The 22,275-nt window shown below is 40.1% G+C and overlaps 1 protein-coding gene across 3 annotated transcripts in view; it reads left to right on the forward strand.

Annotated features, from left to right (window-relative positions):
• Positions 1–14,817, forward strand: part of LOC138319331 (cytochrome P450 4A25-like) — a 44,301-nt gene extending 29,484 nt beyond the window's left edge. For 2 of the 3 annotated variants that reach the window (XM_069262410.1, XM_069262411.1), the window contains exons 4-11: positions 1,491–1,615; positions 1,805–1,867; positions 10,030–10,153; positions 10,363–10,492; positions 10,640–10,769; positions 12,399–12,677; positions 13,061–13,126; positions 13,871–14,817. In XM_069262410.1, the coding sequence (XP_069118511.1) occupies positions 1,491–1,615; positions 1,805–1,867; positions 10,030–10,153; positions 10,363–10,492; positions 10,640–10,769; positions 12,399–12,677; positions 13,061–13,126; positions 13,871–13,973 (1,020 nt within the window). In that variant the 3' untranslated portion in view covers positions 13,974–14,817. Of the gene's footprint in view, positions 1–1,490; positions 1,616–1,804; positions 1,868–10,029; positions 10,154–10,362; positions 10,493–10,639; positions 10,770–12,398; positions 12,692–13,060; positions 13,127–13,870 lie in introns of all 3 variants that reach the window. The other variant, XR_011207995.1, reaches the window with a different exon arrangement.
• Positions 14,818–22,275: the final 7,458 nt, after the last annotated feature.

Below are 22,275 nucleotides of genomic sequence, written 5' to 3' on the forward strand. Positions count from 1 at the left end.
TGGACTGTTACAAGTCACACAGCTACAAAGTAACCAATCAGTTGGACTGTTACATGTCACACAGCTACAAAGTAACCAGTCAGTTGGACTGTTACATGTCACACAGCTACAAAGTAACCAATCAGTTGGACTGTTACATGTCACACAGCTACAAAGTAACCAGTCAGTTGGACTGTTACATGTCACACAGCTACAAAGTAACCAGTCAGTTGGACTGTTACAAGTCACACAGCTACAAAGTAACCAGTCAGTTGGACTGTTACATGTCACACAACTACAAAGTAATCAGTCAGTTTGCCTGTTACATGTCATACAGCTACAAAGTAACCAATTGGTTGGACTGTTACATGTCACACAACTACAAAGTAACCAGTCAGTTGGACTGTTACATGTCACACAGCTACAAATTAATAATTCAGTTGGACTGTTACATGTCACACAGCTACAAAGTAACCATTCAGTTGGACTGTTACATGTCACACAGCTACAAAGTAACCAGTCAGTTGGACTGTTACATGTCACACAGCTACAAAGTAACCAATCAGTTGGACTGTTACATGTCACACAGCTACAAAGTAACCAGTCAGTTGGACTGTTACATGTCACACAGCTACAAAGTAACCAGTCAGTTGACGTACAGTCACATAAAGTAACATCAGTTGGACTGTTACATGTCACACAGCTACAAAGTAACCAGTCAGTTGGACTGTTACATGTCACACAGCTACAAAGTAACCAGTCAGTTGGACTGTTACATGTCACATGTCACAGCTACAAATTAATAAGTCAGTTGGACTGTTACATGTCACACAGCTACAAAGTAACCAGTCAGTTGGACTGTTACATGTCACACAGCTACACAAATTAATAATTCAGTTGGACTGTTACATGTCACACAGCTACAAAGTAACCAGTCAGTTGGACTGTTACATGTCACACCAGCTACAAAGTAACCAGTCAGTTGGACTGTTACATGTCACACAGCTACAAATTAATAATTCAGTTGGACTGTTACATGTCACACAGCTACAAAGTAACCAGTCAGTTGGACTGTTACATGTCACACAGCTACAAAGTAACCAGTCAGTTGGACTGTTACATGTCACACAGCTACAAAGTTAATAATTCAGTTGGACTGTTACATGTCACACAGCTACAAAGTAACCAGTCAGTTGGACTGTTACATGTCACAAAGCTACAAAGTAACCAGTCAGTTGGACTGTTACATGTCATACAGCTACAAAGTAACCAGTCAGTTGGAATTTTTCAAGATAAATAGATGTAAATTAATTAATTTTCATTTGTATATGCCCAGATATAGATTAAGTTATTTCTTGGAAATTAATATATTTTCTAAAGACATGGAGATAGGCTTTTCTTTTAATTTGTGTCATATAAATTGTTGGGTTTTAGTTAATGTTCAGTTAGATATACAAAGTAGCTTGTTAATGCACTTTAACTTCATTACGTTATATTGTATTGTTTTACAGGAAAATATCAGTTTGTGTTTGGAGAAAGGGGAGAGTTTTGAGACTTTCAGTGTGGTTAGTGCATGTACCCTGGATATTATACTGCGGTGTGCCTTCTCTTACCGGACCAACTGTCAAAGTTCTGGGTAAACTCATCTCACAAAACTCTCATATCATCTCGGTTTTCATTATAAATGTACTAATAAAGACAAAACCTAGCATAAGTATGGAAATGTGATAAGTTTTGATAAAGTATTTTGAACCTAAACCTTTTATAAGAGTTTTTTGTAACCTATGTGATTTGTAACTGTAATGCTGTGATAATGATTTTGTAGAAAACAACATCCATATGTGGCAGCTGTGAAGGAATTGTCAGAGACTTGGGGGGAAAGAAGTCGGTAAGTATTTGGGGGGGGGGGGATAGTCAGGTACCTGGGGGGGGGGATAGTCAGGTACCTGGGGGGGGGGGCTGGGGTGAAGTCAGGGACCTGGGGTAAAGGAGTCGGTAAGTATTGGGGGGGGATAATCAGGGACCTCTGGGGGGGGGGGGGGGGGGGGGGAGGGGGCTCAGTAAGTATTGGGGTGGGGGCTGGGGGTGGAGTCAGGGACCTGGGGGAAAGGAGTCGGTAAGTATTGGGGTGGGGGGATGGGGGGAGTCAGGGACCTGGAGGAAAGGAGTCGGTAAGTATTGGGGTGGGGGCTGGGGGTGGAGTCAGGAACCTTGGGGAAAGGAGTCAGTAAGTATATTCGGTGGGGTCAGACCGGGGGAAACGAGTCTGCATGTATTGGGAGGGGGGAGTCAGAGACCTGGGGGAAGGAGTCGGTAAGTCTATAAGTATTGTGGGGGGTTATCCAGGGACCTGGAGGAAAAGGAGCCAGTATATATTGGGGGGGGGAGGAGTCAGAGATCAACATAGATGAACATGGGTTTTTAGCTAACCTGGCCCGAAGGGCCGGTGAGCTTATGTCATGGCGCGGTGTCCGTTGTCCGTCGTTCGTCCGTCATCGTCCGTCTGTCGTCTGTCCGTCAACATTTCCTTTAAATCGCTACTAGTCATAGAGTTCTGCATGGATTGTAACCAAATTTGGCCACAAACATCCTTGGGGGAAGGGGAACAGAACTTGTATAAATTTTGGATCTGACCCCCCGGGGGCAGGAGGGGCGGGGCCCAATAGGGGAAATAGAGGTAAATCCTATAAAACGCTACTTGTCCTAGAGTTCTGCATGGATTGTAACCAAATTTGGCCACAAACATCCTTGAGGGAAGGGGAACAGAACTTGTATAAATTTTGGCTCTGACCCCTCCGGGGGCAGGAGGGGCGGGGCCCAATAGGGGAAATAGAGGTAAATCCTATAAATCGCTACTTGTCCTAGAGTTCTGCATGGATTGTAACCAAATTTGGCCACAAACATCCTTGGGGGAAGGGGAACAGAACTTGTATAAATTTTGGCTCTGACCCCTCCGGGGGCAGGAGGGGCGGGGCCCAATAGGGGAAATAGAGGTAAATCCTATAAATCGCTACTTGTCCTAGAGTTCTGCATGGATTGTAACCAAATTTGGCCACAAACATCCTTGGGGGAAGGGGAACAGAACTTGTATAAATTTTGGCTCTGACCCCCTGGGAGCAGGAGGGGCGGGGCCCAATAAGGAAATAGAGGTAATTCTAATAAAACGCTACTTGTCCTAGAGTTCTGCATTGATTGTAACCAAATTTGGCCAGACACATCCTTGGGGGAAGGGGGAAAGAACTTGTATAAATTTTGGCTCTGACCCCCCGGGGGCAGGAGGGGCGGGGCCCAATAGGGGAAATAGAGGTAAATCCTATAAAACTCTACTTGTCCTAGAGTTCTGCATGGATTGTAACCAAATTTGGCCACAAACATCCTTGGGGGAAGGGGAACAGAACTTGTATAAATTTTGGCTCTGACCCCTCCGGGGGCAGGAGGGGCGGGGCCCAATAGGGGAAATAGAGGTAAATCCTATAAATCGCTACTTGTCCTAGAGTTCTGCATGGATTGTAACCAAATTTGGCCACAAACATCCTTGGGGGAAGGGGAACAGAACTTGTATAAATTTTGGCTCTGACCCCCCGGGGGCAGGAGGGGCGGGGCCCAATAGGGGAAATAGAGGTAATCCTATAAATCGCTACTTGTCCTAGAATTGTAACCAAATTTGGCCACAAACATCCTTGGGGAAGGGGAACAGAACTTGTATAAATTTTGGCTCTGACCCCCCGGGGGCAGGAGGGGCGGGGCCCAATAAGGAAATAAGAGGTAAATATTCAAATTCCTTCAGAAAAGAAACAATGAACCTATAGTCAGAACATGATTTGACATTACAAACCAGGTGAGCGATACAGGCCCTCTGGGCCTCTTGTTTTGTTGAACAATTACGCAAACAGACAAATGCAAGTGTAATCAGTTAGCAAACTTCAGACGGAATAACCTAGACAACTCTTTAACATTTATTATTGAACTACAGATAATCTTGTCTATAAAGACCACCCATGGGACCAAGAAAACAGGTCTTATAGCAGGTGATCTTTATACACAGGTCTTATAGCCAGGTGATCTTTATACACAGGTCTTATAGCCAGGTGGTCTTTATACACAGGTCTTATAGCCAGGTGGTCTTTATACACAGGTCTTATAGCCAGGTGGTCTTTATACACAGGTCTTATAGCCAGGTGGTCTTTATACACAGTTATCAGTGTTATACACAGTCTTATAGCCAGGTGGTCTTTATACACAGGTCTTATAGCAGGTGGTCTTATACACAGGTCTTATAGCCAGGTCTGCAGGTGGTCTTTATACACAGGTCTTATAGCCAGGTGATCTTTATACACAGGTCTTATAGCCAGGTGATCTTTATACACAGGTCTTATAGCCAGGTGGTCTTTATACACAGGTCTTATAGCCAGGTGGTCGTTTTACACAGGTCTTATAGCCAGGTACACAGGTGATCTTTATACACAGGTCTTATAGCCAGGTGGTCTTTATACACAGGTCTTATAGCCAGGTGATCTTTATACACAGGTCTTATAGCCAGGTGGTCTTTATACACAGGTCTTATAGCCAGGTGGTCTTTATACACAGGTCTTATAGCCAGGTGGTCTTTATACACAGGTCTTATAGCCAGGTGGTCTTTATACACAGGTCTTATAGCCAGGTGGTCTTTATACACAGGTCTTATAGCCAGGTGGTCTTTATACACAGGTCTTATAGCCAGGTGGTCTTTATACACAGGTCTTATAGCCAGGTGGTCTTTATACACAGGTCTTATAGCCAGGTGGTCTTTATACACAGGTCTTATAGCCAGGTGGTCTTTATACACAGGTCTTATAGCCAGGTGGTCTTTATACACAGGTCTTATAGCCAGGTGGTCTTTATACACAGGTCTTATAGCCAGGTGGTCTTTATACACAGGTCTTATAGCCAGGTGGTCTTTATACACAGGTCTTATAGCCAGGTGGTCTTTATACACAGGTCTTATAGCCAGGTGGTCTTTATACACAGGTCTTATAGCCAGGTGGTCTTTATACACAGGTCTTATAGCCAGGTGGTCTTTATACACAGGTCTTATAGCCAGGTGGTCTTTATACACAGGTCTTATAGCCAGGTGGTCTTTATACACAGGTCTTATAGCCAGGTGGTCTTTATACACAGGTCTTATAGCCAGGTGGTCTCTTTATACACAGGTCTTATAGCCAGGTGGTCTTTATACACAGGTCTTATAGCCAGGTGGTCTTTATACACAGGTCTTATAGCCAGGTGGTCTTTATACACAGGTCTTATAGCCAGGTGGTCTTTATACACAGGTCTTATAGCCAGGTGGTCTTTATACACAGGTCTTATAGCCAGGTGGTCTTTATACACAGGTCTTATAGCCAGGTGGTCTTTATACACAGGTCTTATAGCCAGGTGGTCTTTATACACAGGTCTTATAGCCAGGTGGTCTTTATACACAGGTCTTATAGCCAGGTGGTCTTTATACACAGGTCTTATAGGCAGGTGATCTTTATACACAGGTCTTATAGCCAGGTGGTCTTTATACACAGGTCTTATAGCCAGGTGGTCTTTATACACAGGTCTTATAGCCAGGTGATCTTTATACACAGGTCTTATAGCCAGGTGGTCTTTATACACAGGTCTTATAGCCAGGTGGTCTTTATACACAGGTCTTATAGCCAGGTGGTCTTTATACACAGGTCTTATAGCCAGGTGGTCTTTATACACAGGTCTTATAGCCAGGTGATCTTTATACACAGGTCTTATAGCCAGGTGGTCTTTATACACAGGTCTTATAGCCAGGTGGTCTTTATACACAGGTCTTATAGCCAGGTGGTCTTTATACACAGGTCTTATAGCCAGGTGGTCTTTATACACAGGTCTTATAGCCAGGTGGTCTTTATACACAGGTCTTATAGCCAGGTGGTCTTTATACACAGGTCTTATAGCCAGGTGGTCTTTATACACAGGTCTTATAGCCAGGTGATCTTATACACAGGTCTTATAGCCAGGTGGTCTTTATATACAGGTCTTATAGCCAGGTGGTCTTTATACACAGGTCTTATAGCCAGGTGGTCTTTATACACAGGTCTTATAGCCAGGTGGTCTTTATACACAGGTCTTATAGCCAGGTGGTCTTTATACACAGGTCTTATAGCCAGGTGGTCTTTATACACAGGTCTTATAGCCAGGTGGTCTTTATACACAGGTCTTATAGCCAGGTGGTGATCTTGTATACACAGGTCTTATAGCCAGGTGGTCTTTATACACAGGTCTTATAGCCAGGTGGTCTTTATACACAGGTCTTATAGCCAGGTGGTCTTTATACACAGGTCTTATAGCCAGGTGGTCTTTATACACAGGTCTTATAGTCAGGTGATCTTTATACACAGGTCTTATAGCCAGGTGGTCTTTATACACAGGTCTTATAGCCAGGTGGTCTTTATACACAGGTCTTATAGCCAGGTGGTCTTTATACACAGGTCTTATAGCCAGGTGGTCTTTATACACAGGTCTTATAGCCAGGTGGTCTTTATACACAGGTCTTATAGCCAGGTGGTCTTTATACACAGGTCTTATAGCCAGGTGGTCTTTATACACAGGTCTTATAGCCAGGTGGTCTTTATACACAGGTCTTATAGCCAGGTGATCTTTATACACAGGTCTTATAGCCAGGTGGTCTTTATACACAGGTCTTATAGCCAGGTGGTCTTTATACACAGGTCTTATAGCCAGGTGGTCTTGATACACAGGTGATCTTTATACACAGGTCTTATAGCCAGGTGGTCTTTATACACAGGTCTTATAGCCAGGTGGTCTTTATACACAGGTCTTATAGCCAGGTGGTCTTTATACACAGGTCTTATAGCCAGGTGGTCTTTATACACAGGTCTTATAGCCAGGTGGTCTTTATACACAGGTCTTATAGCCAGGTGGTCTTTATACACAGGTCTTATAGCCAGGTGGTCTTTTTACACAGGTCTTATAGCCAGGTGGTCTTTATACACAGGTCTTATAGCCAGGTGGTCTTTATACACAGGTCTTATAGCCAGGTGGTCTTTTATACACAGGTCTTATAGCCAGGTGGTCTTTATACACAGGTCTTATAGCCAGGTGGTCTTTATACACAGGTCTTATAGCAGGTGTCTTTATACACAGGTCTTATAGCCAGGTGGTCTTTATACACAGGTCTTATAGCCAGGTGGTCTTTATACACAGGTCTTATAGCCAGGTGGTCTTTATACACAGGTCTTATAGCCAGGTGGTCTTTATACACAGGTCTTATAGCCAGGTGGTCTTTATACACAGGTCTTATAGCCAGGTGGTCTTTATACACAGGTCTTATAGCCAGGTGGTCTTTATACACAGGTCTTATAGCCAGGTGTCTTTATACACAGGTCTTATAGCCAGGTGGTCTTTATACACAGGTCTTATAGCCAGGTGGTCTTTATACACAGGTCTTATAGCCAGGTGGTCTTTATACACAGGTCTTATAGCCAGGTGGTCTTTATACACAGGTCTTATAGCCAGGTGGTCTTTATACACAGGTCTTATAGCCAGGTGGTCTTTATACACAGGTCTTATAGCCAGGTGGTCTTTATACACAGGTCTTATAGCCAGGTGGTCTTTATACACAGGTCTTATAGCCAGGTGGTCTTTATACACAGGTCTTATAGGCAGGTGGTCTTTATACACAGGTCTTATAGCCAGGTGATCTTTATACACAGGTCTTATAGCCAGGTGGTCTTTATACACAGGTCTTATAGCCAGGTGGTCGTTTTACACAGGTCTTATAGCCAGGTGGTCTTTATACACAGGTCTTATAGCCAGGTGGTCTTTATACACAGGTCTTATAGTCAGGTGGTCTTTATACACAGGTCTTATAGCCAGGTGGTCTTTATACACAGGTCTTATAGCCAGGTGGTCTTTATACACAGGTCTTATAGCCAGGTGGTCTTTATACACAGGTCTTATAGCCAGGTGGTCTTTATACACAGGTCTTATAGCCAGGTGATCTTTATACACAAGTCTTATAGCCAGGTGGTCTTTATACACAGGTCTTATAGCCAGGTGATCTTTATACACAGGTCTTATAGTCAGGTGGTCTTTATACACAGGTCTTATAGCCAGGTGGTCTTTATACACAGGTCTTATAGCCAGGTGGTCTTATCACAGGTCTTATAGCCAGGTATCTTTATACACAGGTCTTATAGCCAGGTGATCTTTATACACAGGTCTTATAGCCAGGTGGTCTTTATACACAGGTCTTATAGCCAGGTGGTCTTTATACACAGGTCTTATAGCCAGGTGATCTTTATACACAGGTCTTATAGTCAGGTGGTCTTTATACACAGGTCTTATAGCCAGGTGGTCTTTATACACAGGTCTTATAGCCAGGTGGTCTTTATACACAGGTCTTATAGCCAGGTGGTCTTTATACACAGGTCTTATAGCCAGGTGGTCTTTATACACAGGTCTTATAGCCAGGTGGTCTTTATACACAGGTCTTATAGCCAGGTGGTCTTTATACACAGGTCTTATAGCCAGGTGATCTTTATACACAGGTCTTATAGCCAGGTGGTCTTTATACACAGGTCTTATAGCCAGGTGGTCTTTATACACAGGTCTTATAGCCAGGTGGTCTTTATACACAGGTCTTATAGCCAGGTGGTCTTTATACACAGGTCTTATAGCCAGGTGGTCTTTATACACAGGTCTTATAGGCAGGTGTCTTTTACACAGGTCTTATAGCCAGGTGGTCTTTATACACAGGTCTTATAGCCAGGTGGTCTTTATACACAGGTCTTATAGCCAGGTGGTCTTTATACACAGGTCTTATAGCCAGGTGGTCTTTATACACAGGTCTTATAGCCAGGTGGTCTTTATACACAGGTCTTATAGCCAGGTGGTCTTTATACACAGGTCTTATAGCCAGGTGGTCTTTATACACAGGTCTTATAGCCAGGTGGTCTTTATACACAGGTCTTATAGCCAGGTGATCTTTATACACAGGTCTTATAGTCAGGTGGTCTTTATACACAGGTCTTATAGCCAGGTGATCTTTATACACAGGTCTTATAGTCAGGTGGTCTTTATACACAGGTCTTATAGCCAGGTGGTCTTTATACACAGGTCTTATAGCCAGGTCTTTAGCAGGGTCTTTATACACAGGTCTTATAGCCAGGTGTTCTTTATACACAGGTCTTATAGCCAGGTGGTCTTTATACACAGGTCTTATAGCCAGGTGGTCTTTATACACAGGTCTTATAGCCAGGTGGTCTTTATACACAGGTCTTATAGCCAGGTGTCTTTATACACAGGTCTTTAGCATACACAGGTCTTATAGCAGGTGGTCTTTATACACAGGTCTTATAGCCAGGTGGTCTTTATACACAGGTCTTATAGCCAGGTGGTCTTGATACACAGGTCTTATAGCCAGGTGGTCTTTATACACAGGTCTTTAGTAGTCAGGTGGTCTTTATACACAGGTCTTATAGCCAGGTGGTCTTTATACACAGGTCTTATAGCCAGGTGGTCTTTATACACAGGTCTTATAGCCAGGTGGATCTTTATACACAAGTCTTATAGCCAGGTGGTGCATCTTTATACACAAGTCTTATAGCCAGGTGGTCTTTATACACAGGTCTTATAGCCAGGTGATCTTTATACACAGGTCTTATAGTCAGGTGGTCTTTATACACAGGTCTTATAGCCAGGTGGTCTTTATACACAGGTCTTATAGCCAGGTGATCTTTATACACAGGTCTTATAGTCAGGTGGTCTTTATACACAGGTCTTATAGCCAGGTGGTCTTTATACACAGATCTTATAGCCAGGTGATCTTTATACACAGGTCTTATAGTCAGGTGGTCTTTATACACAGGTCTTATAGCCAGGTGGTCTTTATTCACAGATCATATTGTGTTGAAATTGACCACCTTGAGAATGTGGTCTTAAACAGGCACTCTTTTGCAGAGGCACTCACTTAGTTTGGCTATATGTGTATTTTTAACTATATGTATTTTTAACTATGTGTATTATTATTTGCAGGAATCCTCTGATGTTTCCTGACATCATCTTCTACCTGACCAAGAATGGTCGACGCTTCACAAAAAACTGTAACTTTGTACACAAAGTGGCTGAAGATGTGATAGACAAACGCAAACAAACTCTGGTATTATCTTGTACTATCTTACAAAATTTGATCCATATTATCAATGAACTTTTGATTGTTAAATCTGATTAATGGACACCTTTTAATCTGTCATACCTTACCAGTCAGTGATACATTCTTCAATGTGTGTTTGATGTCCCTGGAATCTTTACAAATTCAGGTTTTGTTCACCTAAAACTACTTATTACCTCCCTTTACTTAACATCCAGGAAGCAGGAGGTATTCCGGACAAGAAGTACAAAGATTTCCTGGACATTCTACTGATGGCTCGGGATGAAAACGGGAACGGACTGACCAGGGAGGAAATCAGGAATGAAGTTGACACATTCCTGTTTGAAGGTAAAAATTATTTAGATTATTTCAACATGTGTACAACAAGTACCTTTTTAAACTGTTTAGAAATATGTAAATACCAAATGAAAGTTGACAAACTTTATAACCGTATAGATAAGAAATGTTAGATATCTGAATGTTCTACTTCCCCAGGTCATGACACGACCGCCAGCGCCATCTCCTGGATCCTGTACGCTCTAGCAACACACCCTGAGCACCAGACCAAGGTCCAAGAGGAGATTGACCGTGTCCTTGTTGGCCGGGAGTCCGACCGGCTGGAATGGTCAGCTTTGTTTTCCATTGTCAACGAGAGAGAAACGTTTTTATAATGAATTAGACTTGTCATAAGCTTTTATATGCATTATATTACTCTTTTTTTATACTGATCACATAACATGTTCTGATACTGGTCGCATGAGTCTGAAGCAATTACATATCTGTTTGCGTTTGTAGTTTTATTAGAGCTCACCTGGTCCGAAGGGGAAATAGAGGTAAATCCTTTAAATCGCTACTAGTCATAGAGTTCTGCATGGATTGTAATCAAATTTGGCCACAAACATCCTTGGGGGAAGGGGAACAGAACTTGTATAAATTTTGGCTCTGACCCTCCAGGGGCAGGAGGGGCGGGGCCCAATAGGGGAAATAGAGGTAAATCCTATAAATCGCTACTTGTCCTAGAGTTCTGCATGGATTGTAACCAAATTTGGCCACAAACATCCTTGGGGGAAGGGGAACAGAACCTGTATACATTTTGGCTCTGACCCCCCCGGGGGCAGGAGGGGCGGGGCCCGATAGGGGAAATAGAGGTAAATCCTATAAATCGCTACTTGTCCTAGAGTTCTGCATGGATTGTAACAAAAGTTGGCCAGAAACATCCTTGGGGGAAGGGGAACAGAACTTGTATGTATAAATTTCGACTCTGAACCCCCGGGGGCAGGAGGGACGGGGCCTTATAGGGGAAATAGAGGTAAATCCTATAAATCGCTACTTGTCCTAGAGTTCTGCATGGATTGTAACAAAAGTTGGCCAGAAACATTCTTGGGGGAAGGGGAACAGAACTTGTATAAATTTGGCTCTGACCCCCCTGGGGGCAGGAGGGACGGGGCCAAATATGGGAAATAAAGGTGGATCTGATAAATCGCTACTTGTCCTAGAGTTCTGCATGGATTGAAACCAAATTTGACCACAAACATCCATAGGGGAAGGGGAACAGAGTTTGTATAAATTTTGGCTCTGACATCCGGGGGCAGGAGGGGCAAGGCCCAATTTGGGAAATAGCGATAAATCCTATAAATTGCTACTAGTCATATAGTTCTGCTTGGATTTTAACCAAATTTGGCCCAGAAACATCCTTGGGGTTAACAGAATTTGTATAAAATTTGGCTTTGACCCCCTGGAACAGAAAGAGTGGGGCCCAATAGGGGAATTAGAGGTAAATATTCAAATCCTTCAGAAAAGAAACAATGAACCTGTATTCAGAACATTACTAGGCATTACAAACCAGGTGAGCGATACAGGCCCTCTGGGCCTCTTGTTTTGAGACTACTTAAAGCTTCTCCTGATTGGTATTTAATGTTTGTTGTCAGGGAGGACATGCCGAAGCTGGAGTAAAGCTTCTCCTGATTGGTATTTAATGTTTGTTGTCAGGGAGGACATGCCGAAGCTGGAGTAAAGCTTCTCCTGATTGGTATTTAATGTTTGTTGTCAGGGAGGACATGCCGAAACTGGAGTAAAGCTTCTCCTGATTGGTATAAGCTTAACTTCCTGATTGGTATTTAATGTTTGTTGTCAGGGAGGACATGCCGAAACTGGAGTAAAGCTTCTCCTGATTGGTATTTAATGTTTGTTGTCAGGGAGGATGCCGAAGCTGGAGTAAAGCTTCTCCTTATTGGTATTTAATGTTTGTTGTCAGGGAGGACATGCCGAAGCTGGAGTATCTGACCATGTGTATCAAAGAAGGAATGAGACTCTATAGTCCTGTACCATTTATACAGCGACAGAGCACACAGGAATGTGTTATCGATGGCAAGACCTTTCCCTCAGGGACGTTTCTATCCATCGGTATATACTCTCTACACCACAACCCCATGGTCTGGGAAAACTCATTCCAGTACATACCCCAGAGGTTCTCCAAGGAAAACGCTGCTAAGATTGACTCCTACTCCTTCATCCCTTTCTCTGCTGGACCCAGGTATGAATGAGGCTGTAAGATCATTTTATCACTTATGATTTAAAGAACATATAAAACACTTTTATATAAAAAATGTCTACAAAAAGAGCAAAGTTAACATGGAATTAAAGGCCATTGATAGACGCCGCAACGGCAGAGTGGTTAAGATGTCCCGACATATTACCTCAAGCCCTCCACCTCTGGGGTGCAGGTTCAAATTCCATGTGGGGCAGTTGCCAGGTACTGACCGCTGGTCGGTGGTTTTTCTCTGGGTACTCCAGCTTTCCTCCACCAACAAACCTGGCGCGTCCTTACATGACCATTGCTGTTAATAGGACATTAAACTAATAAAACCTAAACCATAAAGGCCATTGTTGTTTATAAAATAACCCTTTTGTTTTCAGGAACTGCATTGGACAGAATTTTGCTATGAATGAGGAGAAAGTTGTTATAGCTAGAGTACTACAAAAGTAAGTGTCTTCATCGTTCCCATCTCTATACCTGGTAATGTAACAGACTTTATACCTTTTTGATTGATAAAAAACTTTCCCTTTAAATAAGACTTTTACCTTTCCATAAGACAGTTTAAGTTTATCCCCCCTGCAATAAGTTTCCTGTTTCTACCCTTTTGTTGTACAAATTATCTCCTCTTTGATAACTTACCTGTCTTTCTCTTTTGTTGCACAAATTATCTCCCTTACGATAAGTTACCTGTATGTGCCCATATGCTTTATAAATCATCTCCTCTTTGATAAGTTACCTGTATATACTCATTTGTTTTACAAGTTATCTCCCTTTGATAAGTTCTCTGTATCTCCCAATTTGTTTTACAAGTTATCTCCCCTTTGATAAATTATCTGTATCTCCCAATTTGTTTTACAAGTTATCTCCCCTTTGATAAGTTATCTGTATTTACTCATTTGTTTTATTAGTTATCTCCCCTTTGATACATTATCTTACCTCCCCTTTTGCTGTACACTTGATCTCCCCTTTGATAAGTTCTCTGTATCTCCCCGTTTGTTTTACAAGTTATCTCCCCTTTGATAAGTTATATGTATCTACCCATTTGTTTTATTAGCTATCTCCCCTTTGATACATTATCTTACCTCCCCTTTTGCTGTACACTTGATCACCCCTTTGATACGTTATCTGTATCTCCCCTTTTGCTGTACATGTTATCTCCCCTTTTATAAGTATATAAGTCTGTGTTACAGGTATACACTAGAACCTGATCCAAGTGTAGAGGTGAAGTTGAATTCGGCCGCGGTAATGAGGTCATTAAATGGTGTTTACCTTTTCAACAAACGCCGTCAGTGATTGGACAGTCTTTATGAGGACAGTGTATGGTGCCTATAACTGTACAATCAGACTGTATTTAGGAGAGTCATTCAAATCATTTGTGATATCGTTGTACAAAGAATCTGGCCCCGATTTCTCGAAATAAAAGTGTAAACTTAAGTCTGTCTCCTTTTGTTACTTATATGAAAATTTATGACTTAAGTCAGTTTTTTACTTAAGTTTGTTCCTAGAAATCGGGGCCATGTCTATTTGATAACATGGAACGAGTATTTCTGACTTCACATGATAATACATCAGCGTAAAATACTCCATACAAATATGCAATCAGAGGAATGGGTTCATGTGGTACATTTTACCCTAGAAAACATTTGAACAAAGCCTATCAATTGTGTTCAGTAATCGGAAATGATAATTCTGGCTGTTTTTGTTGATGACATTTTATTTGTTATTTGTCTATGAAATATGTTCTTGGTATTTAATATGTTGTAAAGGGTTGAATTAATATACAGTTAATCGAGTTGATTATTTCCTGTAATATAAGGAGTATACGGGGATGGTTGATGCCTAAGTATAAAATCATTTTGTTATACAGTAAAACAAGGTTATAAAAAAGTCTCTAGGGACCGACAAAATCACTTTGTTATAAGAGATTGTTATATAATGAATTGTACACATATTGCAAACATATATGGGTAGAGGAAACTTGACAGGGAATCACTATGTTATAACCATGAATTTGTTGTAAGCATGTTCGTTATAAACATTTTTTACTGTAAAAGGGTTAATCTGACATCTATTCCTTGATTATCTACTGTACATGTACGTCTTTGTAGATCAATAAGATTTTCCTGCTTGAACTGTCTTTTTTTCTCTCTTTGTGTTTATTCTCCATCAGTTTTATCCAATGTTAGCAAGCTATACTTGTACATATTTTAGAGAAGATGATGTTTTAATCACAGGTTTTTGCATTTTAGGTCACCTGACCATAGGTCATGGTGACCTATTGCGATAGTCTTTTGTCCGTGGTCGGACTTAATGAAACTTTGTATGTAGTCTTTTGTCCGTCATCGGACTTAATGAAACTTTGTATGTAGATTAACATTGGAAAAATCTCAGACGAGTTCGAAAATCAACTTGATACAACGGTAATTTATGGAGTTATTGCCCTTTGCACTAATGATTATTATTTGACTTTGAGAACGCAATAACTTTAGTAAACAGAAAATGAGCTTAACAAATCTTTGTATGTAGACTAACATTGGAAAGATCTCGGACGAGTTTGAAAATCAGCTGAATTCAACGGTAAATGGAGTTATTGCCCTTTGCACTAATAGTTATTATTGGACCTTGTGAACACTATAAATTGAGTAAATATGAACCGAGCTTAATGAAATTTTGTATGTAGACTAATATTGGAAAGATCTCAAACGAGTTCAAAAATCAGCTTGATTCGACGGTAATTTCCATGTATGGAGTAATTGCCCTTTGCATTAATAGTTATTATTGGACCTTGTGAACACATTAACTTGAGTAAACATGCACGGAGCTTATTGAAACTGTAGACTAACATTGGAAAGACCTTGGACGAGTTTGAAAAAAGGCCTGATTCGATTTTAACTTACGGAGTTAAATAATAATGATTGAACCTTGTGAACACAATGGGTTGAGTAAATATGAACCGAGTTTAATTAAACTTTGTATGTAAACTAGCATTGGAAATATCTCGGACAAGTTCGAAAATCAGCTTGATTTGATGATAATTTACGGACTTATTGTCCTTTGCACTAATAATTATTATTGAACCTTGTGAATATGATAACTTTAGTAAATGTTCACTCAGCTTCATGAAACTTTGTAATTAGACTAAAATTGGAAAGATCTCAGATGAGTTTGAAAATCAGCATGATTAGAATTCAACTTTCAGAGTTATTGCCCTTTGCAATTATAATTATAGAGCCTTGTGGCCATGATAAATTGAGTAAATATGAATTGACCTTAATGAAACTTTGTATGTAGACTAACATTGGAAAAATCTTGGACGAGTTTGAAAATCAACTTGATTCAATTTAAGCTTACAGAGTTATTCCCCTTTGCACCAGTAATTATTGAACCTTAAGCTTGTGAACATGATAATTTCAGTTAATATGCACTGAGCTTAAGGAAATTTGCATATAGACTACCATTGGAAATATCTCGGAACAAGTTTGAAAATGAGCTTGATTCGGCTGTAATTGACAGAGTTATTGCCCCTTGAACTAATCATTATGATTGGAACTTGTGAACACAGTAATGTGAGTAAATGTGCACCAAGCTTAATGAAACTTTGTATGTAGACCTCTTCGATTTATGTTCCTATTTTGTGAACAAAAGACATCAGTTGGCTAGTAAATGACATAACTAATTTGTATCACATATCAGGTGACTGTTAAGGCCAATGAGCCTCTTGATTAAAACTAATTGTGGGAGTTATCTCCCTTATAACTTGTCCAGAGGTATAATTGCAAATGTCAATGACACTCTATGCCTAGTTGACAGTAATGTTACATAAACTTGTTGTCAAATATTCAAATGTCAACTCACTTTTGTCAACCAAGCTGTTCATGAAGATGTCTGTTATCATAAATATGTTGTTAAAACAAATACAGAGTCGGATGATTCACAGGCAGGTGTACATATATTTGTTGACAAATTATTTTGTATTTCGTAGTAATTTGTTCAGTGACATCACATGTACAGATCAACAAGTATTTGTTCCAAGTATTTCTGTATATCGTTACGGTAAATTGACGACACATGTAGAGATTATGTAGTTGTTTAATTATGATACATTGATGTCACATATACATACATGCACATACATGTTATGTAATATAATATACTAGTAGTTCACATCTTTCAATTAAATTTCATTTTAATTTAATTCCTTTTAATTTCCTTAAGCCTTCATAAAAGATGTAATCTATTTATGAAATTTCTATTTCTGACAACATAAATATGCAAATCCAAACTAAATAGACGAGGCCAATAAAAAGGATGATTTGAAGTCTTTAAACATATCATGTAGATGAATTATTTATGTTGCTGAATATATTTGATAAATGTGCAATATGAAATCAAGTGATAAAGGCCAAACATTTCCTATCCTCACCATCGCAATATGAAATCTGGGTTTTCTCTCATTGGTGGTACTCTGATACACTGAACACCGGAAACTAGAAACCATACTGGAAGCCAGGGACCACACCGGAAGTTGGCTATAGGAAACACACCTATTCAGGCTCCGCTCATTGACCAGTTATACACTGAGGCACAGATGTGAAGTTATATGTAGCCAACAGAACTCCTTTAATATGCATACCATAACGAAGTAACATGCATTAATGCTGGGCTCCTATTGACACGCTCAAATTTCTCTTATCATCATATTACCGGGAATACATCGGCGTGCAAACCTGAACACTGGAAGTAGTGTAAAGCTTTTTTTTTTGAAAACCAAATGTTCGAATGAAGCTGAACGTTTAACGAATAAATTAGTTAAATTAGTAAGTCTTAAGCTTTTTACCTATCGGTGAAAAGCTGCACCCAAAGTTGTATTCAAATGATCTCTGAAATGGTAAGAGATTTATATGCCAATTAACTTAGAAATAAATGTATCACCATATTGTACGGCAGGAGTTGAAAGTGTGACAGCAGCATTTTCATGTTGGTCAAACATCCAATAATGCCGCTATGACCTCACTTCCTGTTTTAAACTTATGTCGGTATCTTGTTAACGACTTGACATTTAAAAAAAAATCATCAACTAATCCAACACTTTTCTCTAAACTGTCAACTTTCGGTTGGATAAAAGTTTAAAGGTGCAATTTTTCGAGAGAAAAAAACATGGCAACCAACATAATGACAAACAAATTCATGCGTGCACATCTACACATGGTCCTTAACATTGCTGCCAAGTTTCTATGAAGTTATTTAGCAGTTAAGAAGGAGTTACATGAAAACATTTTTATTAGCCCACCATCATCAGATGGTGGGCTATTCAAATCGCCTTTCATCCGTGGTCCGTGGTCCGTCCGTCCGTCCGTCTGTCCGTCCTTCCGTCCTTCCGTCCGTTAACAATTCTTGTTACCGCTATTTCTCAGAAAGTACTGAAGGAATCTTTCTCAAATTTTACATGTAGGTTCCCCTAGGGGTCTAGTTTTGCATAGTGCATTTTTGGACCAATCGATCAACAAAATGGCCGCCAGGCAGCCATCTTGGATTTTGATAGTTAAAGTTTGTTACCGCTATTTCTCAGAAAGTACAGAAGGGATCTCTCTCAAATTTTACATGTAGGTTCCCCTAGGGGTCTAGTTGTGCATATTGCATTTTGGGACCAATCGGTCAACAAGATGGCCGACAGGACGCCATCTTGGATTTTGACAATTGAAGTTTGTTACCACTATTTCTCAAAAAGTACTGAAGGGATCTGTCTCAAATTTCATGTGCATGGTCCCTTAGGTCCCTGTTTATGCATATTGCATTTTGGTACCGATCGGTTAACAAGATGGCCGACAGGAAGCCATCTTGGATTTTGACAATGAAGTTTGTTACCGCTATTTCTCAGAAAATACTGTAGGGATCTCTCAAATTTTACATGTAGGTTCCCCTAGGAGTCTTGTTGTGCATATTGCATTTTGAGACCAATCAGTCAACAAGATGACCGACAGGACGCCATCTTGGATTTTGACAATTGAAGTTTGTTAACACTATTTCTCAAAAAGTACTGAAGGGATCTGTCTCAAATTTCATGTGCATGGTCCCTTAGGTCCCTGTTTATGCATATTGCATTTTGGTACCGATCGGTTAACAAGATGGCCGACAGGAAGCCATCTTGGATTTTGACAATGATGTTTGTTACCGCTATTTCTCAGAAAGTACTGAAGGGATCTGTCTCAAATTGCATGTACAGGTTCCCCTTGGCGTACAGTTGTGCATATCACATTTTCAGACTGATCGATGAACAAGATGGCTGACAGGCCGCCATCTTGGATTTTGATAGTTGAAGCTTATTACCACTATTTCTCAGAAAGTACAGAAGGGATCGCTCTCAAATTTTACATGTAGGTTCCCCTAGGAGTCTTGTTGTGCATATTGCATTTTGGGACCGATCAGTGAACAAGATGGCCGACAGGACTCCATGTTGGATTTTGACAATTGAAGTTTGTTACCGCTATTTCTCATAAAGTACTAAAGGGATCTGTCTCAAATTGCATTTGCAGGTTCCCCTAGGGGTCTAGTTGTGCATATTGTATTTTGGGACCGATTGATGAACAAGATAGCCGATAGGCCGCCATCTTGGATTTTGATAGTTGAAACTTGTTACCACTTTTGCTCAGAAAGTACTGAAGTGATCTGTCTCAAATTTTATATGTAAGTTCCCCTAGGACCTTATTTGTGCCTATTGCATTTTCAGCTGATCAGTCAAAAAGATGGCCGACAGGTAGCCATCTTGGAATTTGATAATAAAGTTTGTTTCTCAGAAAGTACTAGAAGTATCTTTCTCAAATTTCATATGTAGTAATATGTACAGCTGTACGAAAAGTTTGAAAAGCAGAGAAAAGATCCCTCTTTTGTTTGTCAGACATAGATCATTCTTTGGTGGGTGCCAAGATCCCTCTGGGATCTCTTGTTGTGAAAGACAGACAGACAAACAGACAGGCAGACAGACAGACCAGACATGCAGACAGACAGACAAACAGACAAACAGACATAACAGACAGACAGGCAGACAGACAGACAGGCAAGTCGGTTCAATATAACTCCTCCCCTTCCTACTGAACTCTTTGTTGCCAGGATGTGAGTGGGGTATAGCAATTCTAATCGCTTTTGTCCGTCGTCATGCGTCGTCCGTCGTGCGTCGTCCGTCGTATGTCCGTAAACAATTTACATTTTCGACTTCTTCTCCAAAACTGCTGAAGCAATTTCAATGAAATTTTGCACAAACCTTCTAAGGCATAAGGTCAAAATTGTGAATTATATGGTCCCCAGCCCCCAGGGAGCTATGGGAGGGGCCAAAAGGTCCTTTACAAAAATTGTGAATTATATGACCCTGGGGTCTCACGTTTCCCCCTGGGGAGGGGGTTAAGTTTACTATAGTTTATATAGGGAAAACACATATTTGAGTATTATTTGATCATTTGTAATAGGAAATGAGTCAAATATTGTCAGAATTATCAGTATGAGATGGCCATTGAATCCTATTAACCAATTTTCCATGCCTGACCCCAAGGGGCCTTAGGGGCAGGGTCAAAAGGGTCAAATAGGCTAAAACTTCAAAAATCTTCTTCTGAAATTCTGGAAATGGCAGAATCACATACTTTTCATAGATGGAAAGGTCTTGAGGTCCTCTACAAAAATTGTGAATCATATGACCCTGGGGTCTCACATTTCCCCCTGGGGAGGGGGTCAAGTTTACTATAGTTTATATAGGGAAAACACATTTATGAGCATTTTTTGCTCAATTTTCATAGGAAATGAGTCAAACTTGTTTAGAATTATTAGCCTGAGATAACACTTTAATATCATATCTATATTGGTTCTGGTCAACCCCCTCGGGGCAGAGGGGCGGGGCCAAGAGGGGCAAATAAGCTAAAACTTTAAAAATCTTCTTCTTAAATACTGGAAATGGTAGAATCAAATACTCCTCATAGATGGACAGGTCTTAAGATATTTTATGAAAATTGTGAATTATATGACCCTTGGGTCTCAGGTTTAGGGGGTCAAGTTTACTTTAGTTTATATAGGAAAAACACATTTATGAACATCATTTGACTATTTTTCATAGGAAATTAGTCAAACTGGGTTACAATTATTAATCTGAAATAGCATTTTAACATCATATCCATATTTGTCCTGCCCGACCCCCAGGGGCTAGAGGGCCAGAGCCAAAATGGGTCAAAATGGTAATTTCAAAAATCTTCTTTTTGAATTCACAGATTTGATGGAACCAGATACTCTTGATAGATTGGAAGGTCTTAAGGCCTTTTACAAAAATTTGTAAATTTCATGGCCCTGGGATCTCAGATTTTCCCCTGAGGAGGGCGTCAAATTTACTATAGTTTATTTAGGAAACACACATTTAGGAACATTATTTGCTTAGTTTTCATAGGAAATTAGTCAATCTGGGTTAGAATTATTAGCCTGAGATAGCATTTTAACATCATATCCATATAAATTTTTCTTCTGAATCCACAGATTTAATGGAACCAAATAATCTTCATAGATTAAAAAGTCTAATTTATAAAATCACTGACTGACTTCAAGGGCCTGATGGGCAAATATATAGTGTTTATATGCATGTCTTTGTTTCATTCTGTATCTGAACTCAGGTGACCGCTAAGGCCCATGGGCCTCTTGTTGATATTTCTGAAGTTTGTTCAATGTGTCATAACATAAAACATTTATGAAACTATTTTGGGGAAAAATTGAATACTATTTATTAACTATTGATGTGTGTAGCTAAGATCGTTGCTGTTATTTAATTTGCTCTCTGTTTTCCCTAAAATGACCAAAATTGATCTTTGTGTGATATTTTGACAAAATATTTATCTCAAAGTATTATAAAACATTCAACTGTACATAATTAGCATACTTAATGCTAAAAGCATTGGAATTAAAAGGTGATCTAAAGTTCTGGCTGCCAAGGAGGTATTACTGCATATTTGACCATATAACCTTTGACCCCTTACTTTAACCTCACAGTACGGTAAAAAAAATGACATTATCATTTTTCTGAAAGAGGATGACCTACTGAACATTTTGGTATATGATGTCAAACTTCATCACTAAGTGCCCACGGAACCCCCAAAACCCGACATAAGCCACCGGACTAATAAAAAAAATCTCAAGTTTTGGGAGGTCTATAGAGTTATTTCGCATGTTGTTAATATGAATGACCTTGATCTTCATTCAAGGTCAGGGCCAAAAAAATCTAAAATTTTAAACAACTTCTTGTCAAGTTCTGGAAGGCTTGGAGACCTGTTATTGGACCTGAAAATACTGAGATCTATGGCTACCAAGTTTAGTAATATGAATGACTTTGACCTCATTAAGGTCAATGCATCAAAAACAGAAAAAAAAAAAAACAACTTCATGTCAAGTTTTAGAAAGCCTAGAAACCTGATATTGGACATGTAGCAACACATGTGCTGAGAGTTCAAGGTCATTTATTATTAACACACTTACATGTAAGTTACTGTTAATTATCTCAGCCTCAGATTAATGTCTACTAAGTGTGTTCATATCAATGACATTAAAAATTGTTTTAGGTCACAGGTGTCAA

Source organism: Argopecten irradians, chromosome 3 (assembly GCF_041381155.1).
Source record: "Argopecten irradians isolate NY chromosome 3, Ai_NY, whole genome shotgun sequence".
NCBI classification, from domain to species: domain Eukaryota; kingdom Metazoa; phylum Mollusca; class Bivalvia; order Pectinida; family Pectinidae; genus Argopecten; species Argopecten irradians.